This window comes from Geotrypetes seraphini, chromosome 3, assembly GCF_902459505.1.
Source record: "Geotrypetes seraphini chromosome 3, aGeoSer1.1, whole genome shotgun sequence".
Lineage (NCBI taxonomy): Eukaryota > Metazoa > Chordata > Amphibia > Gymnophiona > Dermophiidae > Geotrypetes > Geotrypetes seraphini.
Window position 1 is genome coordinate 142984622 of NC_047086.1, and position 22771 is coordinate 143007392.

At 41.7% G+C, this 22771-nt stretch overlaps 1 protein-coding gene across 2 annotated transcripts in view; it reads left to right on the forward strand.

The window, feature by feature from the left end:
• The first annotated feature begins 603 nt into the window (after positions 1-603).
• EIF2B4 (eukaryotic translation initiation factor 2B subunit delta) overlaps positions 604-22771 on the forward strand; it is a 126299-nt gene continuing 104131 nt past the window's right edge. Inside the window, exons 1-2 of one of the 2 annotated variants that reach the window (XM_033937247.1) lie at positions 604-770; positions 17175-17215. In XM_033937247.1, the coding sequence (XP_033793138.1) occupies positions 683-770; positions 17175-17215 (129 nt within the window). In that variant the 5' untranslated portion in view covers positions 604-682. Of the gene's footprint in view, positions 771-1027; positions 1397-17174; positions 17216-22771 lie in introns of those variants that run through there. The other variant, XM_033937248.1, reaches the window with a different exon arrangement.

The following is a 22771-nucleotide window of genomic DNA, read 5'->3' on the forward strand; positions in this document are numbered from 1 at the left end:
AAGTCAAGAACTTTGTGTATTTCCAGAGTTTGTTTTCTTTTGGCCAGATCATACTGAGCATCTTTTTTTATAGTGCCTAGTTAGTGGCAGCCTTTTGAACCACTGACAGTGGCGCTTTAGGTGATCTAGATGGAATTGGGTATTCCCACTAATTAAGGTAATTTTGATTGGAGGTTACTGTAAACTCCTCAGCTCTTTTCGACTCCTAAACTGACCCCTTGCACCTGCCCACATAAATCCTGACAAAATATCACTCCTAAAACTAGCCCCTGTCCGGTCTCACCCCCACCAACACACATACTGTATATCCCACACCCATTAAACAAACCACAGGTGACGATGTACATATAGTGGTGTTAGAATTCCAAGAGGCACGGTCCTCGTATTTGTTCCACTTTTCGTCTGTATCTCAATGCGTAGAAATTATTAGAAAAATAATAATAATATTAAGAGAATTCTGTGTTTTTACATCAGCCGCGACTTCCTCAACCCACCTGCCTGTACAGGAAGATGGAGAAAGACCAACACAAACCTTTGCAGACCTATCGGCCCCTTATCCTTACAATTTTAGCAGGCAGGGCGGAAACGCAAGGCGCTGACGGAGGCTGCGGGGCGGAAGTGCGATACATCCACGCGTATTCCTCCTCCTGGCCACCGCGGGCGCTGCAGGCTAAACACGGTGATGGAGCGAAGCATGGCGGAGAGAGCTCGGGGGAGGTCGGCGCCCGCAATCCAGAGTCCCGGAGAGCGAGGTGGCGGCGGTGTGCATGGTGAGCCAGAACTGACAAGAGGGGGTTGGGGGTAGCCTGATGCTCGGTTTGCCTCCAGGGGGCGGGTCTCTTTAGCCCTCAGTTTGCATCTTGTAGCCTGCACCTCCTCCCAGGTTCAAAGACGGGGAGCTCCTCGCTGTCTCGAGCTGGGGATTTAGAGGCTCTACAGCGCCTACCTTGGGCCTGGGTGGGAAATGCAGAGGGTGAGGCCAGATCATGGCCTTTAAAAGAGAAGAATTGAGCGAGTTCTGCAGATTTTTATTTTCAGCCGTCTGGTTGGGCACGCCGATGTTGGACAAACTCATTCACTGTATCCAGTGAAAAGCAATATGTTTTTGAGTTTAGCACCCACAATCATTTTGAAAAGTTTGTTTCAATTGTACGAGATACTTCTGTAGTACAAAGCTAGTGAGATAGGCAGTCTGAATGCTCCCACGTTAATTTGAAAGTTGAACGAATGACTGATAAACTAACACGTGTAAGCAGATTTACTTCTGTCTCAGCAAGGCGTGTTTGGAAAAGGATTTCATCATGCAGCAGGGGATGTGATGTATGTGGCGAGAAAGCACGTGAACGATAAGATCCACGTGTGTGAGCTAATTTAAGACTGGAGGAAGTATAAAAAGGTAAACTGCTCAGTGTGGGTTTTTTTGAAAAAAGGGTAATGCTTATTAATGGCAATTTTCTTAAGACTGGAAGGGTATCTGTTTAGTTTCTGTATCCTCTCTGCTTTAGAAGTGTAAATTGTTTCTGCTATTATAAGAGGGAGGGGCAGTTGTTCAGTGGTCCATACACAGAATCACACCCCAGGGTCCCCATGGTCTTGATAGGACAGGTGTAAGGGTACTGGATGCACTCTGCAAATCAACCTTGTGTTTACCCCAGCAAACCTAAGTTCCTTGATTCTGTTTATTTTCTTCATTAAGGCTAACACCACAAGCATGTTCAAAAGATGTCATAATTTGATACTACTTTTCTGTGGTACAACCAAAGAAGTTTACATTTATTATTATATATTGTACAGCTAAGAACATATGAATAGCCATACTGGGACAGACCAATATTTCATCTAGCCCAATATCCTGTTTCCACAGTGGCCATTCCAGGTTACAAATACCTGGCAAAAACCCAACTGCCGTGTTTCCCTGAAAATAAGACACTGTCTTATATTAATTTTGGGTCCAAAAAGGCACTAGGTTTTATTTTCGGGTAGGTCTTATTTTTCTCATGTACAGTGATTATCTCTCCTCCACCCCAATTCTTCCTATTTCCTTTCTCTCCCCCACATGTGCAGCATCTTTCCTCCTTTCTCACTCATCCCCTTGTGAAGTATCTTTCTATCCCTCCCTCCCATCCCCCTGTACAGCAGAACCCTTGCAGCTTCTATCCCTCCCATCGCTCCCTTGTGCAGCAGAACCCTTGCAGCTTCTATTCTTCCCATCCCTTGTGCAGCATCTTTCTATCTCCCCCGCTGGCGCCACTGCGCACCCTGACCTCCTCGTGCTGACCCTTTCATCTCTCCCTCCAATCCAAACCACAAGCCGAAATACCTGGAAACAAATGGCAGGGTCCTGGTGAGACCTCATCTGGAGTACTTTGTGCAATTCTGGAGGCCACATTACAGTAAAGATGTGCGCAGAATTGAATCAGTTCAGCGGACGGCCGCCAGGATGATCTCGGGGCTCAAGGGTCTCTCGTACGAAGAGAGACTGAACAAATTGCAGCTCTACACTCTTGAGGAACGTAGGGAGAGGGGAGACATGATCGAAACATTTAAGTACCTCACGGGATGTGTCGAAGTGGAAGATGATATTTTCTTTCTCAAGGGACCCTCGGCCACAAGAGGGTACCCGCTCAAACTCAGGGGCGGAAAATTTCATGGCGACACCAGAAAGTATTTCTTCACAGAGAGAGTGGTTGATTATTGGAACAAGCTTCCAGTGCAGGTGATCGAGGCAGACAGCGTGCCAGACTTTAAGAATAAATGGGATACCCATGTGGGATCCCTACGAGGGTCAAGATAAGGAAATTGGGTCATTAGGGCATAGACAGGGGGTGGGTAAGCAGAGTGGGCAGACCTGATGGGCTGTAGCCCTTTTCTGCCGTCATCTTCTATGTTTCTATGTTACTCCACTATTGATCTTGAAATCACAAGGTCAGCATCAGAAGTACTGACTCTGTGACCGCATGTTATCATATTTTTACAGTGCTAGCTATAAGGAATAGTGGAAGGGAGCTACAGCACAGGCTCCTACCACTCTGCCTGGCCAACTCAATTGTCTTTTAAGCTGGTTAAGCAGAGGGAACCTTGTCAGCAATGCTACTCATCTGGCCTGCTGTTCTGACTGTTTACTCTGCTCTGCCCCTAACTACTGGCACCTTAGGTGACTAGGGCCTACTGGTAGGTCACTCTAGCTCACCATCCTACATAAGAATTGACATACTGGGACACTACAGACCAAAAAGATAAGCAGCTGTTATGCTGCTTGTCCTAGAAATAAGCAGTGAATTTTTCCAAGTTCAGGTAATAATGGCTTATGGATTTTTCTTTTAGGAAATTATGCAAACCTTTTTTTAAATCCTGCTAAGCTAACTGCTTTTACCAAATTTTGTGGTAATGAATTCCAGATTTAAATTATACATTGAGTGAAGAAATATTTTCTCTGGTTTGTTTTAAATGTACTACTTAGCTTCAATGCATACTTCTAGTCCTAGTATTTTTGGAAAGAGTAAGGCCCTGATTCTCCAAAAGTGCATCCCGATTTTAGGCAGCTGTAGGCGTCCTACAGCTGTCTAATCAGCCAATCGGGATGCAAGTTTTTTTTTAAAAATGCTCCCCAGGCAGGCCTGAAGGCGCCTCCGGGAGCCTAGGGAGACCCGCAAGATGCCTAAGCTCGCCTACAGGCCTTAGGCGAACTTAAGCGGCCCTACGCGTCTCCCTAGTAGAGGAAGAGACGCTTAAAATGTAGGCCAGCAAAATGCTGGTCTACATTGTAAGTAGACGCGGCCGCTGTACTGATCGCGGCAAGGGATCTCCCTGCTGCAATAAGTATAGCGGCCGCGGCCGCCTGTCCCATCACCGACAGGAGGATGCCTAACTCCTCCTGTCGGAACCCCGGAACCCCCTCCCCCCCCCAAACTCGTAATCGCCGACAGGAGGATGCCCAACTCCTCCTGTCGGAACCCCGGAACCCCCTCCCCCCCCAAACTCGTAATCGCCGACAAGAGGATGCCCAACTCCTCCTGCCGGAAAGTCCAACGACCCCCCGCCCCAACTAATCTCACTCCCCCAACTAACCTTTCAATGTTGGTCGGCTGGACGGGTCTTGCTGCCGTCCAGCCGTCGGGCCCGCCTCGTGGAAATGAGACGGGCCCGCCCCTTCCCGACCCATCCCCGCTAAATCTAAGGCCTGATTGGCCCAGGCTGTAGAAGCCTGGACCAATCAGGCCTTAGGCATAGCGGGTCCGCCCATCCCCACTAATCCTAAGACCTGATTGGCCCAGGCTAGGCACCACTTCCGAGGTGCATGACCTTACATTTCTTAGCATTGAAGCCTAGCTGCCAGGTTGAGGACCAACTTGCCAATGTAAGCAGGTCCTGCGCCATATAATTCTGTAAACTGCATTCATTTACTATATTACATAGTTTGGCGTCATCGGCGAATAGTGTTATTTTACCTTGAAGCCCTTGAGTCAGATCCCCTATAAATATGTTGAAAAGGAGTGGACCCAGGACCGAGCCTTGCGGCACGTAGGCATGATTCACATCAAAGGTAGGCACCGGAAATGTAGGCCTTGAAAACCCTGGCCTTCATTTCCGGCACCTACCTTTTGCCAGAGGTGTGATTCTCTAAACGGCACCATTGTTTGATTGACATGAAATTGGCGGCCATTTTTAAGATGGCTGCCAACAATGGCGCCATTTAGAGAATCCATGCATAAGTGCTTAGTGTGGTTTAATGCAATAAGAGAGAGCCATTGCAAGTCAGCCAAAACAGGTAAAACACAATCACTCCTCAGCCCCAAAATTAGGTGTGCTTCCATATTTCGCACCAACTGTAAATGCTTGAGGCTAGTTTGAGTAACCAGTTAGCACAGGCACACCTACTCTCCACCTCCAAACACGCCCACTGCACTATAAAATAAAACCTATTTTTTTATTGGAGGAAGGGAGGATTCAACATGGATTTCCTTTTTGTTTAGTGGGGCAAAACTTCGGTATTTAGGGATTCAAATTACCAGGGATTTGGCCCAACTTTATTCAGCTAATTATGGGCCTTTGTTGGCTTTGATGAAAAAGAGATCTCCAGCAATGGAGTGGGTTGTGGTTGTCATGGTGGGGGCCGCATAGTGGTGTCAAATGAATATCCTCCCCAGGCTGTTGTTTTTATTTCAAACACTTCCTATTCCAATTCCCAGAGGGATATTGACGGGATTGCAGAGAACGTTTTTTTTGGTTTATTTGGGGACGTAAGGCTTCTTGGTTGACAAAAAGAATCTTCTCTGGTATTACCAGGCGGCTCAACTCAGATTTATTTTGGATTGGTCTTTGGAGGGGAATAATCTGGGGGTGCAGATGGAGCAATTTTGTGTTGGGCAGCAGCCTTTGCGGAACTGGATGTGGGGGTCCTTATCTACAGGGGCTAGGTTATGGGGGGAGGGGAATCCCTTTCTTAATCATCTTATTGTATTGTGGGGTAAAATGAGGAGGCAGTGGGGATGGAGGGTGGCTTTGGCTGCTAAACAAAGAGAACCCACCTTTGTAGTGGGTAGTACTTCAGAAGTATTTGCTAGGTGGGAGAAGTTGGGTATTTCAGGATGTAATCCAGGGCCTTTTGCTAACTTGCAGCGGCGATATTCGTTGCCTCTTGGGGATTTTTTCCAATATTTACAACTTCGCCACTATATACAGACACAGGGGTGGTTGGCAGATTCCCAGTGGGGTAGGGAGCATGTAGGGAGCACCTACTTATTTCGGGGTAAGTGGGAGGCACATCTAGGTAGGGTCTCTCCTGACCGAGGGACAATGGGGCATAATTTGTTCTGAAATCCAAAAAGCGTCTGTGTGTGTGTTGGTTCAGGAAAATGCATACAAGATTGTATCTCGCTGGTATTATACCCCTGACCGTCTCCATGTTATGTTTCCTGGAGATGTGAGGGGGGGTTACCTTTTTCCATGTTTGGTGGACTTGTGTTAGGGTTGGACCATACTGGGCTATGATTACTAGATACTTGACTGACTGGTTGGGGGAGATGGTACACCTCAGACTTGTTTATTGGGACTTAATCAATTTCAGAACTGTATGGTGGTGCAGAAAATTATTGTGCATAGGGTTGTCTGCAGCCAAATGTTTGCTAGCTTCTTATTGGAGAAGGGAAACGGTACCATCTGAAGGGGAATGGAGTGGGTCATGGCTATTTTGATGTACATCAACGGGATTGGGATTTGCTTTTTGGAAATCTTCGGGGTTGACTGTTAGTGGATTTTAGGGTGGGTTTGCGGATGGAGGGGATTGTGGATAGTATATTTTTGGGTGGGTAGATGGTGTGGGGGGGTCTTTGGATGTTCAAAGGGAGGAGGGGGGTGGGGGCGTTGGAGAAGTTCTGTAGGGTACTGTGTGCAATGTTTTCTATACTTGTGCAGTATGAGTAGTGCTGACCCATGTTGGGTGTATGCGCTGGGCTTTGTATAGTGGAGTGGACCTTGTGGGTGGTCTTTGTTTATTGTATGATGGTCCTGCTTATAATGCTTTGATGGTTTTATTTCAATAAAAAACATTGATATGAAAAAACCCTATTTTTTAGTGTGTGGAAAGCAGGTGCCAATTCTAAAACTACCGCGTGATACCTGTATGCATGCACCCTGCAGAATTTAACCTGCAGTAAGCACGCATTAGTGCTTATTGCAGCTTAGTAAAAGGACCCCTAAATGACTTGTAAGGAGGTATTATCATCCATGTTCTACTCATTTTGGGTATCAACATGCCGCTAGTCCTTTTGGTCATAGCTGATTCGTTGGTGCACTGCTTGGCAACCTTCAGATCATCAGATGATGTGAAAATTAAAGGAAAGAGGCTCTTATATTTATTACATTGATTGCCAGTTCAGGCACAAATAATTTTTACATTATGTTTAGCATATAGGAATTTAAATGGATTAGTGCCTGCTTATATGGATCATAGTAGGTTTCTTCATTTGGGCAATCATTTGCCTATAGGTTTCCCTTCTGTTAAGTATTAATTTTACAAAAATGTTTCCCATGCAGCTTGATAGGAAAAGAGTTTCTGAATGGAATAATCTTCCATTTGAGGTATAGAAGATCATTCTTATTTACACTTAAAACTTCTATAAAAACAATTTTGTTTAAAAGATTAGTTGATTGGTTTTATTTTGGTTTTATTTTTTATTTTATATAAATTTTGATTATGTAGTCTTTACATTTGATTCTACTGTTTATCTAATTTTATATAATGTGAATTGAATTGTAATTATTTGAACATTTGTATCCTAACTTCCCCCTCCCCCTCTTTTATGAAGCCGCGTTAGGCTTTTTTATCACCAGCCATGGCGGTATTAGCTCCAATACTTATAGAATTCCTATAAGCGTCAGAGCTAATGCTGCCACGGTCAACGATAAAAAAAAGCCTAATGCGGCTCCGTAAAAGGGGGGGAGGGGGTAAATTTATTGGGACAAAAGCAGAACACAAAAACTAAAATTAATTTAAATCAGATGGTGACTGCTTTGAGTTCAGTCTCCTTTTTGGCACATATCAGTGTCCCCCCCATCTCTCTTTGTACGCTCTAGATAAGACTTTTTAAGGGGCCCTTTACTAAGCTGTGCTAATAAATTGGCTTAGCACACCGTTGTGCTGTTTTTTCCCCATGCGCTGTCCATTTCTAGCATGGACGTTAAATAGCCCTATTTTTTTTGTATTGTGTTCATTTATGGCCATGTGCTAATGTTATCACTAGTAGAAGATCATTTTAAAAAATTAACACAGAAGCCCTTATCTAATTAGGAGGCGGTAAAGTCCCCTGCATTAACCAGTTAATGCATACTAATGTGCACGTACTAACTCTCCACTAGAGAGTTGCACGGGGACAGAAATCCCACCCATCCCCGCCCGTCCCCGCCAGAATCCTCTCCGTCCCCACCCGGATCATCTCCATCCCCACCAGGATCATCTCCATCCCCACCGTCCCCGTCAGGATCCTCTCCTTCCCGTTCCCGTCAGGATCCTCTCTGTCCCCACAAGGAATTACCTCCATCTCCGCCCGTCCCCATAAAAAGCAGCAATTACTTCTGACAGGATCATCAATTCCACAGTTTCTTTTGTGTTTGTGCTGCTGTTTTCCATGTGGAATCTCTTTGGTGGAACCCTTTTTTTGTTTTCTGTTCAGGTAATTAACTTATAAACCCCCTCTTTTACTAAGGCTGACGTGTCCTTTATATTATATGGACGAATCCTGCTTCCAAAGCCTTTCATCCCCGGGGAGTCCTGTTGGCTAGAGGGGGATCCCCGTGGGAGTCCTGTGGGCCAGAGGGGGGTCCCCGTGGAAGTCCCGTGGGTTAGGGGGGATTCCCGCGATCCACGTTCCCGTGCAGACCTCTACTCTCCACCCCACGTCCTCCCTCTACCCGTGCCCCACCTCCTCCCTATCAAAAAATGTACTGTGCACTTGGCACATGCAGATGACCAAACTAATGCAGGATGTTTTTGTGCATCATGCAGTGTGCTGTTTTTGTTGCATTTAGGTGCAGTTTAGCACCTAACACAGCTTAGTAAAAGGGCCCCTATTTTTTTGTCTGGAAACCGTACCTGAGTAGAATAACATCATTTATAAATGGAGAATAACTGAATTTTAATAGAAGCCTGCAACCACATTGCCTTCTCATTGTGTTTCTCTCCAGTTAGTGTACCAGTGGATATGTACAAACCCTTGCTCTGTGCAAAAGATGGAAAGTGTTATTTCTGCAGTTAGTGAAGATGGTTAAAAATCATCTTCAGATGCGGTGGGATCCAAGATGGCCACACTCACTTGTAATTTTCCTGGGTATATGGGGAACTCTTTCCTCCATGCCGAAGCCACATAGTAGGAGCTCCGCTTGAACCTTGCGGCGCCCCAAGTCCGCTCAGCTGGGCTCATTGGATAACTTTGTGAAGAGGCTACATATTGAGACATCGGAGGGATGTCGGCACAGAGTGGAGGCACAGCGGATCTCCCAAGGCTGGATTACATGCTGAGCCCCGATTGTAAAACACCACCTCCTCAGCCTCAGAGTGCGGGTTCAGGATACAACGACGTTGGTGGCGGTTCCTGTCCCAGAGGCTTTAGTGGTACTATCAGCGGGTCTGGATTCTCATTGATCGAAGGAAGGACTATCTAAGGACTCTGTGAGTTTGCCAATTGCTGAGAAGGAGCAGGATCCCAATGGAGGCAATCAGGATGAGAACCAGATTGATGAGCAGTCTATAACTGTGCAATTTCAAAATTATTCCTTGATTAAACCTACTAAAGTAACTCTTGACTCTTTATGGGACTTGGTGGCTAATTTAGGGAAATCAATTCAATGTCTGGAAGGAAGAACTAAAAAACCAAGAAGAAGAACTGAAATAGTTAAAAATTGAAATGGGTTCTTCAAAATTTCGGCTTGATAAATACAATAAGGACTTGAATGAGATACTTCAAACTCAGGATGTTATAATTAAAGATAATATGAACTTGAGAAGGAAAATAAAATATTGGAAAATAGTTCTTGGAATAATAATTTATGTTTCCCGAACTTCCCTCAGGTGTTCACAGTGACATCAAGGGAGATGTTGAAAATATATTTTTCGGAAGTATTAGTTCCAGAGGAATCAATTCCTCCTTTTTCTCTTTTATTATTATTATTATTATTATTAAATAATAAACCTCTTTCTTTTTATATACCGCAATACCACAAACAGTTCAGAGTGGTTTACAGAGGAAGAGATGGTATAAAGATAGAGACATTACAAAAAATATTCAAAATTACATTCGCATGTTAAGACTGACATTTATCTAGAGGTATTTTAAAGATACATCAAGGTAGGAATGGGGTCAGAGAAATTTATCAAAGAGATAGGTTTTAATTTACTTCCTGAAAGTTTGATAGGAAAGTGCGTTTGAAATAAAGTTGGTTAAACATTTATTCTATTTGCCTGCTTGGAATGATAATGTTCTATTAAGGAATCTCATGTATATACAGCTCTTCAGGGAAGGAAAAGCGAATAAGTAAGCACTACGTGTACAAGTCGTGCCTGAAAATTTGAAATGATGAGATATACAAATTGGGGATGATCTCTGTTAAGATTTTGAAGCAAAGGCAAGCAAACTTAAAAATGACCCTTGCTTCCATTGGCTGCCAGTGTAGTTTTTTTTGTAATACAAGCTTACATGATCCGATTTCTTGAGACCATAAATGAGACGGACTGCAGCATTATGAATGATTCTTAGTCATTTGATGGTTGTCTTAAAAGATCCCAAGTATTGTAGTAGTCTAAGATGCTTAAGATCAAAGATTGGACCAGCAGTTGAAAAGAGAAGAAATCAAAATAGTGTTTAATGGTATGAAGTTTCCATGAAGTGAAAAAGCATTTTTTAACCTGAGAGTTGGTATGTTCTTCAAAAGTCAAGCTTCGGTCCAGGTTGACACCAAGGATTTTGATGGTAGAATTAATTGGGTAATCTAACCCATTTAATCTCAAAGGTATTCATGATCTTGTTATTGGGACTTGCCCCCCAAAATACTTTTTTCTGGATTCAATTTTAATTTAAATTGCGTAGTCTATTGTTCTACCTTGGTAGAGACAGATGAGGTGATTTGTTCTGTCTCTTGAGTCAATGAGGTTGTGGGAATAATAATTGTAATGTCATCCGCGTATATATACGATTTCAAATTTTTTTTTTTAACTATTAGGAGGTCACAAGACCAGCAAATCAAAAATGAAGAACAGTTAAGACATTTCAACTATTTTGGAGACCTCTGATAAAGAAGTAGCTAAATCCTCAACATTAGTGGCTTTGGAGGTACTTTTGCCAGATAAAATGTGGATTTTGAAAATGTTCTTTAAAAACAGACAAATAATTTTTGGGATTTAAGATCCAGATAATCCCAGATGTCTCTCAGGATACACAAAAGCGAAGGTGTCAGTTTTTGCTTTTGAAACTAGGAGTTACTCTTCATTTGAGATATCCATGCAAATGTATAGTGAGATATCAATCTTTGAATATGTATTTTTTTAACATTCTCATCTAACTACTTTTCTATCCATGAAATGCCTTTAGAGCTCTTAAATGATCGATAGTCTCTGGGAACCAGGCGTCAGATGATGCAATTTCCTCTTGGGTTTTTTTTTTTGTTTTTTTTTAGTTTATTCTAGAATTATCGTTATATGTTTGCTCTATGTAATCTTGGATCTAAAAATAGTGGACTTGAGAATGATTCGTCTATAATGTTTCTTTATATATTTTTGTTTTCCTGAAATATATTGGACTGTATCAATCTTTTCTGTACAAGATTTAGGCTTGATAAGATAATTGAAATTTGATAAATAAAAAGAAATCATCTTCAAAGGTGTAAGGGAGGAATTTAATGTTTATGTTAATTAAAACATTTGGTTTACCTCTTACCAGCATTCAGTACTTAGCGGTGATTCCATGTTCCTGATTTCTATGAGGTCGACAAAAGTGCCCATTGTACAAAATATTTTTTTTCATTCTTGTTTAGGGGGTAATGTTTAGTAGACAGAACCCAACATTCAGCACAAGCCTGAGGGAATATGGGGCCCTAAAGTGGGGCCACATGTGAAAAACAAAGCTGTTCAATTTGATAGAACAGCATGGGGTCAGATGTGTAATCTGAAGACTTGTATATAAGCATTTTCCTGGTGAATCCTTCTTACTGTAGACATATGTGTGATTACCTGTGGGTGTTGGTATTCTTTTGGGATAATGATGCAATGTTGTGTTTCTGAATGGTTATATAACCCCTAGCTGGTGGGCGGGTTCCCAGAGATGGCATATAGTAGCTGTTATTTATAGTTGCCTGTGTGTGTTTGTGTACACACACATTCTGTTCTTTCAGATCAGTTCTATATAAGCAGAAGTTTCAGAACCTGTGTAACCTGCAGATTTTGTCACTTTGTTCTGACAGTGTTCTTGGGCTGTGAGCAGTGAGGGGTGACAGGAACAGGGTGTAGAGAGAAGCAGAGCCTGACCTACACCCCTGAGCAATCTGACTGGTTCACCAAATTCAGAAACCAGCAGCTTAGTTTCATCAGTATTCACTCACAAATGGAGCAGAGAGTTTCATGGGGACAGAAATCAAACCCATTCTCACCCGTCCCCATAAACTTCAGAAGTAGCTATTTCATTTAATTGTGCTACAGAGACCCATTTACAAATAAGCAAGAACACTTTATTTCAGAAATATTAATTGGAAAGAATACCTGCTTTGTAAATGGGTTTCTGCCAGAGACTCTTAACTGATGAGGATCCTCAAGTTCTGTCAGCTGAAGACTTTCTCCGAAGGTGGTCAAAATTCACTTTTACCAAGCTTGGCAGGTAGCAGCAAAATCCCTGAGCCACAGATGCTGGCACTTCAATGACTCAAGGATGCCAGCAACTATCATGCCTGGTAGAAGAGAGGTCCTCAATTCATAGTGCTTGGGGATCCCCACCAGCTACAGCAAGGGTCAGGCCCAGTGTTGGATATGCTAGTAGTGCCCAGGGCAATAAATAAAGGAGGGCCCCCATGAACCTCTTTCCTCCAAGTTCCCCACCTGCCATTACCAAATGCAGAACAAGGGGTCATAAATTAGAAACATAAATAAGTAGCCAAAAATTGAACTGGGAACCCCAAAATGTTAAACTCAGCAAAACTTCAACACTGGAGAAATAAAAACAGAATTGCATTTCTTTTTCTATTGAACACAATACAAAGACATATTCTATACACATTTTCCAAAGCTAAAATATTTCAGTCAATAAATTCAAAATAAAATGCTTTTTTTTACCTTTGTTGTTTGAAGATTTATTTTTCCTTCAGGTTGGTTCCATTTTTGCTTTTTTTACCTTTGTTGTCTGGAGATTTATTTTTCCTTCAAGTTGGTTCCATTTTCTTTTTCTACTCTCTCCTGTCTTGTTCCATTCCTTCACTACAACTGCCTCTGACATATTAACCTTCCATTTAGCTCTTTCCTCTCTTTCTTTTTCTTCTACCTCAGTCCCCTCGAATTTCACTCTTGCTCCCTTTACGTCTTTACTTTTTAGCTTCCTAACAAATTTCCATTTTATTCTCTCACCCACTCTTCCATTTCCTTCCATCTTCAGTCTGCTCACTATTACCAGATTTTTACCCACTGTATTCAATATTCTGTGCTCATTCCCCTGTCAGTTTCCCTGCCCCGCCTCTCCTTTCCCACATGGTGCCACCATTCCCAGCTTCCTGCCCAGCATCTGCTTCCTCTTTTCCCCTCAAAGCCTGACATCTCTGTCCCTTCCACTCTACCCCTTCCCCCTACCAGCATCCTCCTGTCCCATTTTTCTGTCCCTCCTACCAGGGTCCAACATATCTCCTCCTTTCTTCTGTCCTTCCCTCCCATTGTACAGAATCCTCTGTCCCTTCTGCCCCTTTATCCGACATCTCCCTCTTTCCCTCTTACCCCTCCTGTACATCAGTATTTCTTCCTCTCTCTTCCACCCCTGTGTGCAACATCTCTTCTTTCATTGTCTACCATCTCTTCTTCTCTCCCTTGTTGCAGAAGGAGTAGAAAAGAGAAAGATACTGAATCCAAGGCTCATCTTTCCAACTACCATTACTGTCATGCTCAACATTTTTTCCTCTCTCATCCCTTCCTCTGCACCATGCAGCATCTTTCACCCCTCCCCTTCAGCCCCATGCCCAACATATCTCCTTCTATTGCCCCTCTCCAGCTCTATGTTGCATCACTTTCTCCCTTCCTTCCACCACCATGTCTAACATTTCTTCTTCTCAAATCCTTTTCTGTCCCCATGCAGGATCTGTCCCACTGTTCCCTCTCTAGTACCACATCCAACATGTCTCCCTTCCGTCTCTCTTCCAAATGCATCTCTAACTCACTGCTCTCCATGACCATGCTTAACAGTTCTCCTCTTTCTTCCTTTCCCCATGTGCACCATTTCTCTTCTCCACATACTCAAGCCCAATTCTACCTTTCTCTGCCCTCCCCCCACCTGCAGCATGTTTCTTTCCTTCCCTTCCTCCCTCCCTTCATCCTATGTTCTAAGTTTGCACCTTGTGATTACAGCTGCCGCCTCAACATCATGAGGTTGTGAGTTTGATCCCAGCCTGCTCAGTGTGACTCTGGACAAGTCACTTAATCCCTTCATTGCTCCAGGTACCACAAATAGTGAGTCTGCTGGGACAGATAGGGAAAATACTTAAGAGTACAGTACGATTACTATTCAATGTATTGTAAACCATTTTATGTGAATTTCTTCATGAAAAGGCAGTAAATAAATCATAGACAGTTAGCATTCAAACAATATAAGACTGACATGTACACATTGAGATCTTTCAGTTTGTTCCCATATGCCATCACTTTAGGGCCCATACCAAAGGCACTTATTTATGAGGTGCCTGTATGGAATACTGTCAAAGTCTTTGCTAAAATCTAAATCCACCACCTATCTAATTCTCTGATTACCCAATCAAAGAAATTGATCAGATTTGTCTGACAAGACCTGCCTCTAGTGAATCTATGTTGCCTTGAGTCCTGTAATCCTGAAATGTCACTATCATCTAAAAGCATTGCATTAATTTACGAGGTTCTTCAAAAGTTTCCGCACTTTCATGTTTTCGCGCTCAACCAAAAACATTCTCTTCTGATGGCATTAAGAAATTAGTAGGACAGTGGGAAAAATGTATCGCAAATCAGGGTGATTATGCGGAAAAGTGATGTATTTGTTTTTGAGATATTTAAGAAATAGTATTTAAAAATAAAAGTGTGGAAACCTTTTGAAGATCCCTCTTACCACAGAAGTCAGACTTACTGGCCTGTAGTTTCCTATTTCTTTCTTACTTCCACTTTTGTGGAGAGGGACCACATCCGCCCTTCTCCAGTACCAGAGAAGCATTGAAAAGGTTAGCCAGTTAAGCCGTCAGAACTTTCTTAAGTACCCTCAGATGAACATCATCCGGCCCCATCACTTTGTCCTACTTTAGTTTAGTTAGCTCCTCAGGAACACAATCCTCTGAACATCAATCATGGTCTACCACACCTCCATCTCTATTTGCATTTGACTAATGCAGTCCTGCTCCCGGCGCTTCAGCTGTGAACACAGAGTAGAAATATTTGTTAAGCAATTCAGCCTTATCTTTATCAGCTTCAACATATTTCTCCCCTTCACCTTTGAGTCTCACAATGCCACTTTTGCACATCTTCTTCATTACTAAATATCTAAAATATGCCAGTTTTTTCTTCTATTTGCATCTTTAATTCCTGACTATTTGACCAGCCTCTCTTAATTTTTCCAGATATTTTTGCCTGTCTTCCTCTTTATACGATCGCTTGTAGCTTATGAAAGCTAACCTCTTATTCTTTACCTTCTCAACTACTACTTTTGAGAACCAAAGTGACCTTCTTTTCCTCTTACTTTTACTTACTTTCCTTACAATATGGTTTGTTACCCTTATAATAGCTCTTTTCAGTTTTGTCTGTTGCTTTCCTACTTCTTCCAGATGTTCCCATCCAGACAACAATTCCTTGATGTTATCCCAATCTGGACAAAGTTAGATTTTTTTTTAAAGTGTAGAACCTGTACTTTTGAATGAGCCCTCTCTATACCTGTCTTAATATTAAACCGTACCATGCAGTGATCACTGGATGCCAGATGATCACTCACTGTAACATTAGAAACTCTTTTCCTGTTCGAAAAGTATGACCCCATCCTGCATGGGTTCCATTACCAATTGCTGGAACAGTTTTCCTTGTACAGATTCCAGGATCTTCTTACTTCTAGAAGAACCACAATAGGAATACCCCAATCAACATCTGTCATGTTAAAATCATCTATTAGTAGTACTTCCCCTTTTACAGCTATATTTTGAATATCTACTATTACCATACTCATAGAAACATGATGGCAGATAAAGGCCAAATGGCCCATCTAGTCTGCCCATCTGTAGTAACCATTATCTCTTTCTCTCTCCGAGAGAACCCACGTGCCTATCCCAGGCCCTTTTGAATTCAGACACAGTCTCTGTCTCTATTACCTCTTCTGGGAGACTGTTCCATGCATCTACCATCCTTTCTGTAAAAAAGAATTTCCTTAGATTACTCCGGAGCCTATCACCTCTTAACTTCATCCTATGCAGGTCCAAAAAGGGGGAGTGGAATCTCTGTATACTTCTTCTGGCCTGTATACCTCACCAATGTAATGTTTTCCATTCCCTCTTTCCAGATTGACCCAAAGTGCCTCTTCCTTAACCTGCAAATCCTGCAATTATGAGGCAGTGGTTCCTATATGCTGCTGGTGGCTGACCTGGAAGCCTTTCTTCTGACCCAAAATCCCAACGTCAGAGGAAATGCTCCTAGGTGAGCTGCAGGCAACATGTAGAGACTGCATTGTAGAGATTAAGATCTCAATGTCATTAAGTTAGGGAACTGGGCTTTTAGAAACTCTTCTCGGCCTCCTCTCATCAACTGGTATCTGTTGCCATCTGAGAGCGTCCAAAGGCAGTTTGCACTGTCCCAATTTGCACTGTCCCTATTTGCTATTCCTTTCACTGAATATACCTTGAAATCCTTATTTCTGTAGTATTGCCCATGTATTAATATCTGTATCATTTAAATCATTGGGATAAAGGCTACATTCATAAAAAATAATAAAAATATTCAATGAATTCAATGTCAGAGAAAACAAAAGTGGTGACTTGCTCTTTCTGAAACATACAGAATTAAATTTTTCTCTCTCTTAAACTTAATTTAAAGCATACAATTTTCCACCAAAACAAATACCCACAGATCTTGTTCGCCCACCAGCAGAGGCAGTTTCTGCAATCAGTATTTTCTTAGGTTGTTTCCCATTTTCTCCTGATTTGCTTCTTGGTTGCTTCACTGTGCCTCCTGTGGTTTGGATAGGGTAGGGACTGTTTTAGAGCCTTCATTTGCTGTGATGATAACCTTTTAGGTATTAAGTAGTGCTGGTCTTGTAAACATTTATCCATTTTCTGATGTGAGGATGTTCACATCAGAAAATGGATACTATTCAGGTCATGATGTAGAAAAATTTAAGTTCATGTTGTGGCTACCTATCCCTCCCCTCTCCCCAATTTTTATTCTCTCATTTTTGACCTTTTTTGTATTTGGTGAAGGTTTATTTTATTATGTGTTTTAGATGGAGGCAAAGGGAAGACACAAGACCTACAGCATGCTAAGGTAAGCTTGCATGAGTGAGATGAGCCAGTGGGCTGCAGCATTTCCATTGGTTTCTAACACAGACAGGCCAGCCAGTGGCTGTAGATGTACATAACTTTATTAGAAGAGCAGCCTCTGATAGCTATGCGAATCAATGTTTAGTATCAACTGTAATAATAACTTTATTCTTATATACCGCCACAATCTTTCGACTTCTAGGCGGTTCACAATGAAGAAAAACTGTACAGACAGCGAATTACAAAGTATTGAAATGAACATCGTATGATGATACAAGGAAAATTTCAGGGTCGGAATATTACATGGTTTTATAATGTGTAACTTTATACAATCAGCAATAATTTATTACATGGTTTTATATGAGTAACTTTATACAATCAGCAATAATTGAGAACATAAGTAGGAGAGGAGAAAGTAGAATGCGCGGTCAATAAGTTACAAGGAGAAAGACTTTAAAGATGATAGTGATGGCTTAGGAGTATTGGTGAGGAACTATTTTAATTACTTGGTACGTTAGCGGAGGACGGGCACCAATGAGCATGCTGGTAGGTAAATTAAAGATGGAGTTTTGGCTGATGAGGGGGGACGGGATTGTTTGGATGAGAGGGGAGTCTGGTTAGGTTAAGAATTTTTTAAACAGGGTGGTTTTTAGTTCTTTTCTAAAGGCACTATATGATTCTCTGGCGCCATCGGTGAAGTAACCTAGCCAAGTGTACAGTCTGGCTGCTTGGAATTTGAATGTTCTGTCAAAGAAGGTTTGATATTTACAGCCTGTAATGTTTGGGTATGTGAAGAGGTTATGGTTTCTGGTAGGCCTGTTAGAGGAGTGGAATTCAAAGTGAGGTAGGAGGTAGCTGGGGGCCAATCCCCAGATTAGTTTATAACAGAGGCAGGAGAATTTGAACTGAATTCGTGCTTCAATTGGTAACCAGTGAAGGAGTTTGTAGTATGGACTAACGTGATCGCTTTTCTTTAGACCGAATATTAAGCGGATGGCCGTATTTTGTACTATTCTCAATTTTCTCACATTTTTTTTAAGTACCCCCAAATAGACGATGTTGCAATAGTCCAGGGTGGATAGAATCAATGACTGAACCAGTAATCTGAAAGATAGCGGGTCGAAGTATTTTTTTATGGTTTTCAGTTTCCAAAGGATGAAGAAGCATTTTTTGGTCACTGAGTTTATGTGATCTGTTAGAGTCAAGTGGGTGTCCAGGGTGACTCCCAGTATTTTTATGGTTTTTTGTATTGGGTAATCATGGCCATTTACATGTATTGTAGTTGCGGATATTTTTTCGTTTGGGCTGGCAAGGAAAAACTTTGTTTTTTCTGAGTTTAGTTTCAGTTTGAAGTTTAGAGTCCATTTTTCTATAGCGGTCATGATGGAGGAGATTTGTTTTAAATTTGCTGAGGTCGCGTTTGTTATAGGTATTAATATGGAGATGTCATCTGCGTATATGTAGTAGGTTAGGTTAAGCTTTTGCAATAGGTTGCCTAGGGAGGAGATGTATATATTGAACAGGGTGGGAGATAGGGGGGAGCCCTGTGGGACTCCCGAAGGGCTTTGCCAGGGTTTAGAGTAGGTTCCTTCATGGACTACTTGGTAAGACCGTTTGGTTAAAAATCCTTTGAACCAGGTCCATACTCTTCCTGATATTCCCATTTCATCTAAGCACCTGAGCATTGTCTCGTGGTCCACGAGATCGAAGGCGCTGCTGAAGTCTAGCTGTAGGATCAGAGCGCTGGAACCTTGAGTGAAAAGGTTATATAGGTGGTTAATGAGAGAGCCTAGGACTGTTTCAGTACTGAATCCTTTTCTAAAGCCTGATTGGTGGTCATTTAGGAGAGAGAATTTATCTAGATGATTTACTAATTCCAAGTTGACCAACCCTTCCAGCATTTTGGTGAAGAAGGGGGTGCTCGCTATGGGTCTATAGTTGGACGCCATAGTGAGCGAGATCTTCTGGTCTTTGGGTATGGGTGTAATGAGGATGTGTCCCATATTTTCCAGATAAGTTCCGTTTTTGAGAGAGTATGTTGCCCAGTTAAATAGATCCCTTTTGAATTCTGGTATTGCCTCTTGCATGATCTGAGACGGACATTCATCGAGTAGACAATTTGATTTGGAGTATTTGTTGAAGATTGCAAGGAAGTTGTTCATTTAAGTGGTTGGGACAGCATGTTTTCTCATTAGAACATCTGCATCAGGGGCACAGTTAAACATTACTGCTAGGTTGCGTATCATACCTACAATCATTTAACATATAGCTTTTAGTATTGATGCAGAGGATAAGATAACTATTCTTTAAGTCTCATCAATGGCTGGTTAACTATACTTCTGGTCTCTGCAAGATACCTTGGAATGTTTATACTGTATATGTTTTCTCTACTATATGAATGCTATTAGGCTTTCCTATCATTATAATGGAACTCCATTTATTTATTTATCTATTTTTATATCTTTGTCCGCTGTTCTGATCTGTGGTAAGTTTAAGTGATAGATTAAATTTTTAATAAACATAAGGAAATATGTGTATTTAAGAAGATAAAAAAAATGGAAAGTAAAAAGCATGGAATATCTTTTGGAACTCCAAGACTCTTAGTGCAAGTTGCATTCGGGTAGGTGGCCTGTTTATTTCACTTCGTTACAAGGATAAATGTTACATGATTGTTTCGTGTTATATGTCGTCATATGAGCAGAACAGACTTGTTTCTTGGGGAGAGTCCCTGTACCCTTCCCTGTTGAGTTTCTTCTCTAGTGCTGGCCATCTGCTTTTTTTTTTTTTTTTTTTGTTCAATGATTTTTATTGAATATTTCAAGAAATATACAGACAGCAGTGTAAACACACAAAATCTGACTGAGAACCAGTGACATAAAATAAGACCATGTCTATAGTCAGTAACATATAACCGGATTAATAAAAAAGAATTCAAGATATGTGCAACTGCTAGTAGAAGATATATGAAAAGCAGAAAAGCGAGGAGAGTGAAAAAGAGAAAGGGAGATAGAGGGAGGGACAAAGAAAGAGCAAGAGATAGATGAGTAGAAAAAGAGGCAGAAGTGTCTATGGAGTAGAATGAACATATGAATCTAAAAATGACCAAGGTGATTTTTTCCCCACCATGTTCGTGGAGAGTTGAGAGATCATATTTTTCTCATATGCATAAGATTCAAATTTGTGATACATGCTCAGAGAATTCCACCAAAAGGTGTAGTCGAGTAGTGAGGGTGATTTCCAGTTTTTAAGAATATGCATAAGGGCTGTTACAAACATGGCATCAATGAGTTTAGGCGGACAGTTTGTGTGTGCAAAACAAGGATGTTGAGAACGAAGAATTACAATGTCCAAGGAAATCTCTCCTGAGCATTTAGTTATAGATTTTATAGTGTCCCAAATATGAATCCAGAAGGAGTGAACCATAGAACATTGAAAGAGCATATGGTCAAGAGTCCCAGACTTTACTAAACAGTTCCAGCAAGTAGAATCTTGTTTTAACTTCGCTTTCCACATGCGAAATGGAGTCCATACTGCATTCCACATAACGAAGAACATTGATTGCGAGACTCTTGAAGATAGAAGAGGGCGATTCGTGGAAGACCAGAAAAGTTCCCAATCTATGTCAGTTAACGCAGTCTGTAGACACGAGTCCCAATGGTTCATTAACTGAGGTGAAAAGGTGAAAAAATGGTCCCTTAGAATACCATAGAAAAGAGATATCGCTCTACCCTTTGTTAAGGCCAGAGTAGACCAGTGACGAACAGTGTGAATAGAAGTCATAAAGTCATGACGCATATGTAGTTTAGACAGTATTGCGGTAAGCATAAGCCATTGGGGATATATAGAGGGTGGAAGTGAATATGCAGAACAAAAAATGTCAAAAGGAATAAATGAAGTAGAAGAGCCCAATTGATGAGCAAACTCGACCCCCGCCCGCTGCCACCTCTTCCATGAGAGGGATCTGCCTTTATTTTGAATTTTAGAGTTATTCCAAAGAGACATGAATGGGCTTTCACTAATAGAAATCTTAGCCGTTGCATCCAGAAGATGAAAGGCGTGCTGCGTTGCACTCAGCAGAGAATACTTTCTCAAGTGTCTAGGTACTGACACCGTGAGGAAGCAGGAGGTGTGCAATGGTGCACATAAAAAGCGTTCCATTTCGAACCATGTTGGTTGATCCTGAGGAATAGGATCAGCTATCCAATGAGCTCCATATTTAGCTAGAGATGCTATATAGTAGTGATAAAAATCTGGTAAATTTAATCCACCATTGATTTTAGAAGCTTTCAGTTTGGCGAGAGCGATACGGGGTTTTTTCTTGTTCCAGATAAATTCAGAGAGTTTCATATTGAGCCAGCGAAAGAATGTTTTCTGGCATAAGAGAGGAAGCATGGAGAGGGTATAATTAATTTGCGGGGCTAGAGTCATTTTAATGGAAGCTATTCTACCCCACCATGACAAATAGAGTGGTGACCAACGAGTTGTAGTGTTTGAAACTAATGCTTTGATTTTGGAAATGTTAAGGTCTTGAGCATGTGATGGATCTTTATGAATTAGGACCCCCAAATATTTCACAGCATTCTGTGACCATGAAAAAGGAAATGAAGCTAGATCCGAGGAGGAAATATGGTCATTAAGAGGAAAGATCTCCGATTTCTCCCAATTAACTGAATATCCAGATATCTGAGAGTATTGAGAGATAATGTTAATAAGATGGGGCAAAGAAACAAGAGGATCTCTAAGAAATAGAAGAACATCATCAGCATAGGCTGCTAATTTAATGTCTCGATTGGACGTGGGGATACCTTTAATTAGGGGACATTGTCGGATAGCTGATAGGAGAGGTTCCAACGCTAAGTTGAATAATAATGGTGATAGGGGACAGCCCTGACGAGTGCCTCTATGAAGGGGGAATTTGTTGGAAAGAGAATTATTAATCAAAATACGGGCTGTAGGTTGTCTATACAGTGTTTCTATCCAATCTGTGAAGAAGGGACCAAAATTGTACCATTTCAGTACTTGGAATAGGAATGGCCATTCCACACGGTCGAAGGCTTTTTCAGCATCTATGGCCAGACCAATCACAGGATCTGACAGTGTTTTGGCGTGGGCATTGATGTGGTGAAATAAGCGTAAATTATCTCCAATGTATCTTTGTTTGATGAAACCTGTTTGATCTTTATGTATAAGGGATGGGATCACTGTGGTGAGTCTCAATGCTAGTAATTTAGCCATAATTTTATAGTCCAGATTAAGGAGAGAGATAGGGCGAAAATTTTTAACCAAGGTAGCATCTCGGTCTGGTTTAGGAATAACTACAATAGTGGCCTCAGCAAAATTGAATTGTTTATCCGGAGTGGAGTGAAGAAAATCATAATACGTGAGGAGTTGAGGTGCCAAGAGAGTTCGGAAATTTTTGAAAAACTCATTAGTGAAGCCATCTGGACCCGGGGCTTTCCCAGTGGGTAAAGAAGATATAGCAGTTTCAATTTCAGACGTGGTGATGGGAGCGTCTAGTTTTGCTTTAATGGTTTCTGATATAGTTGGGTGGGTTAAGGAG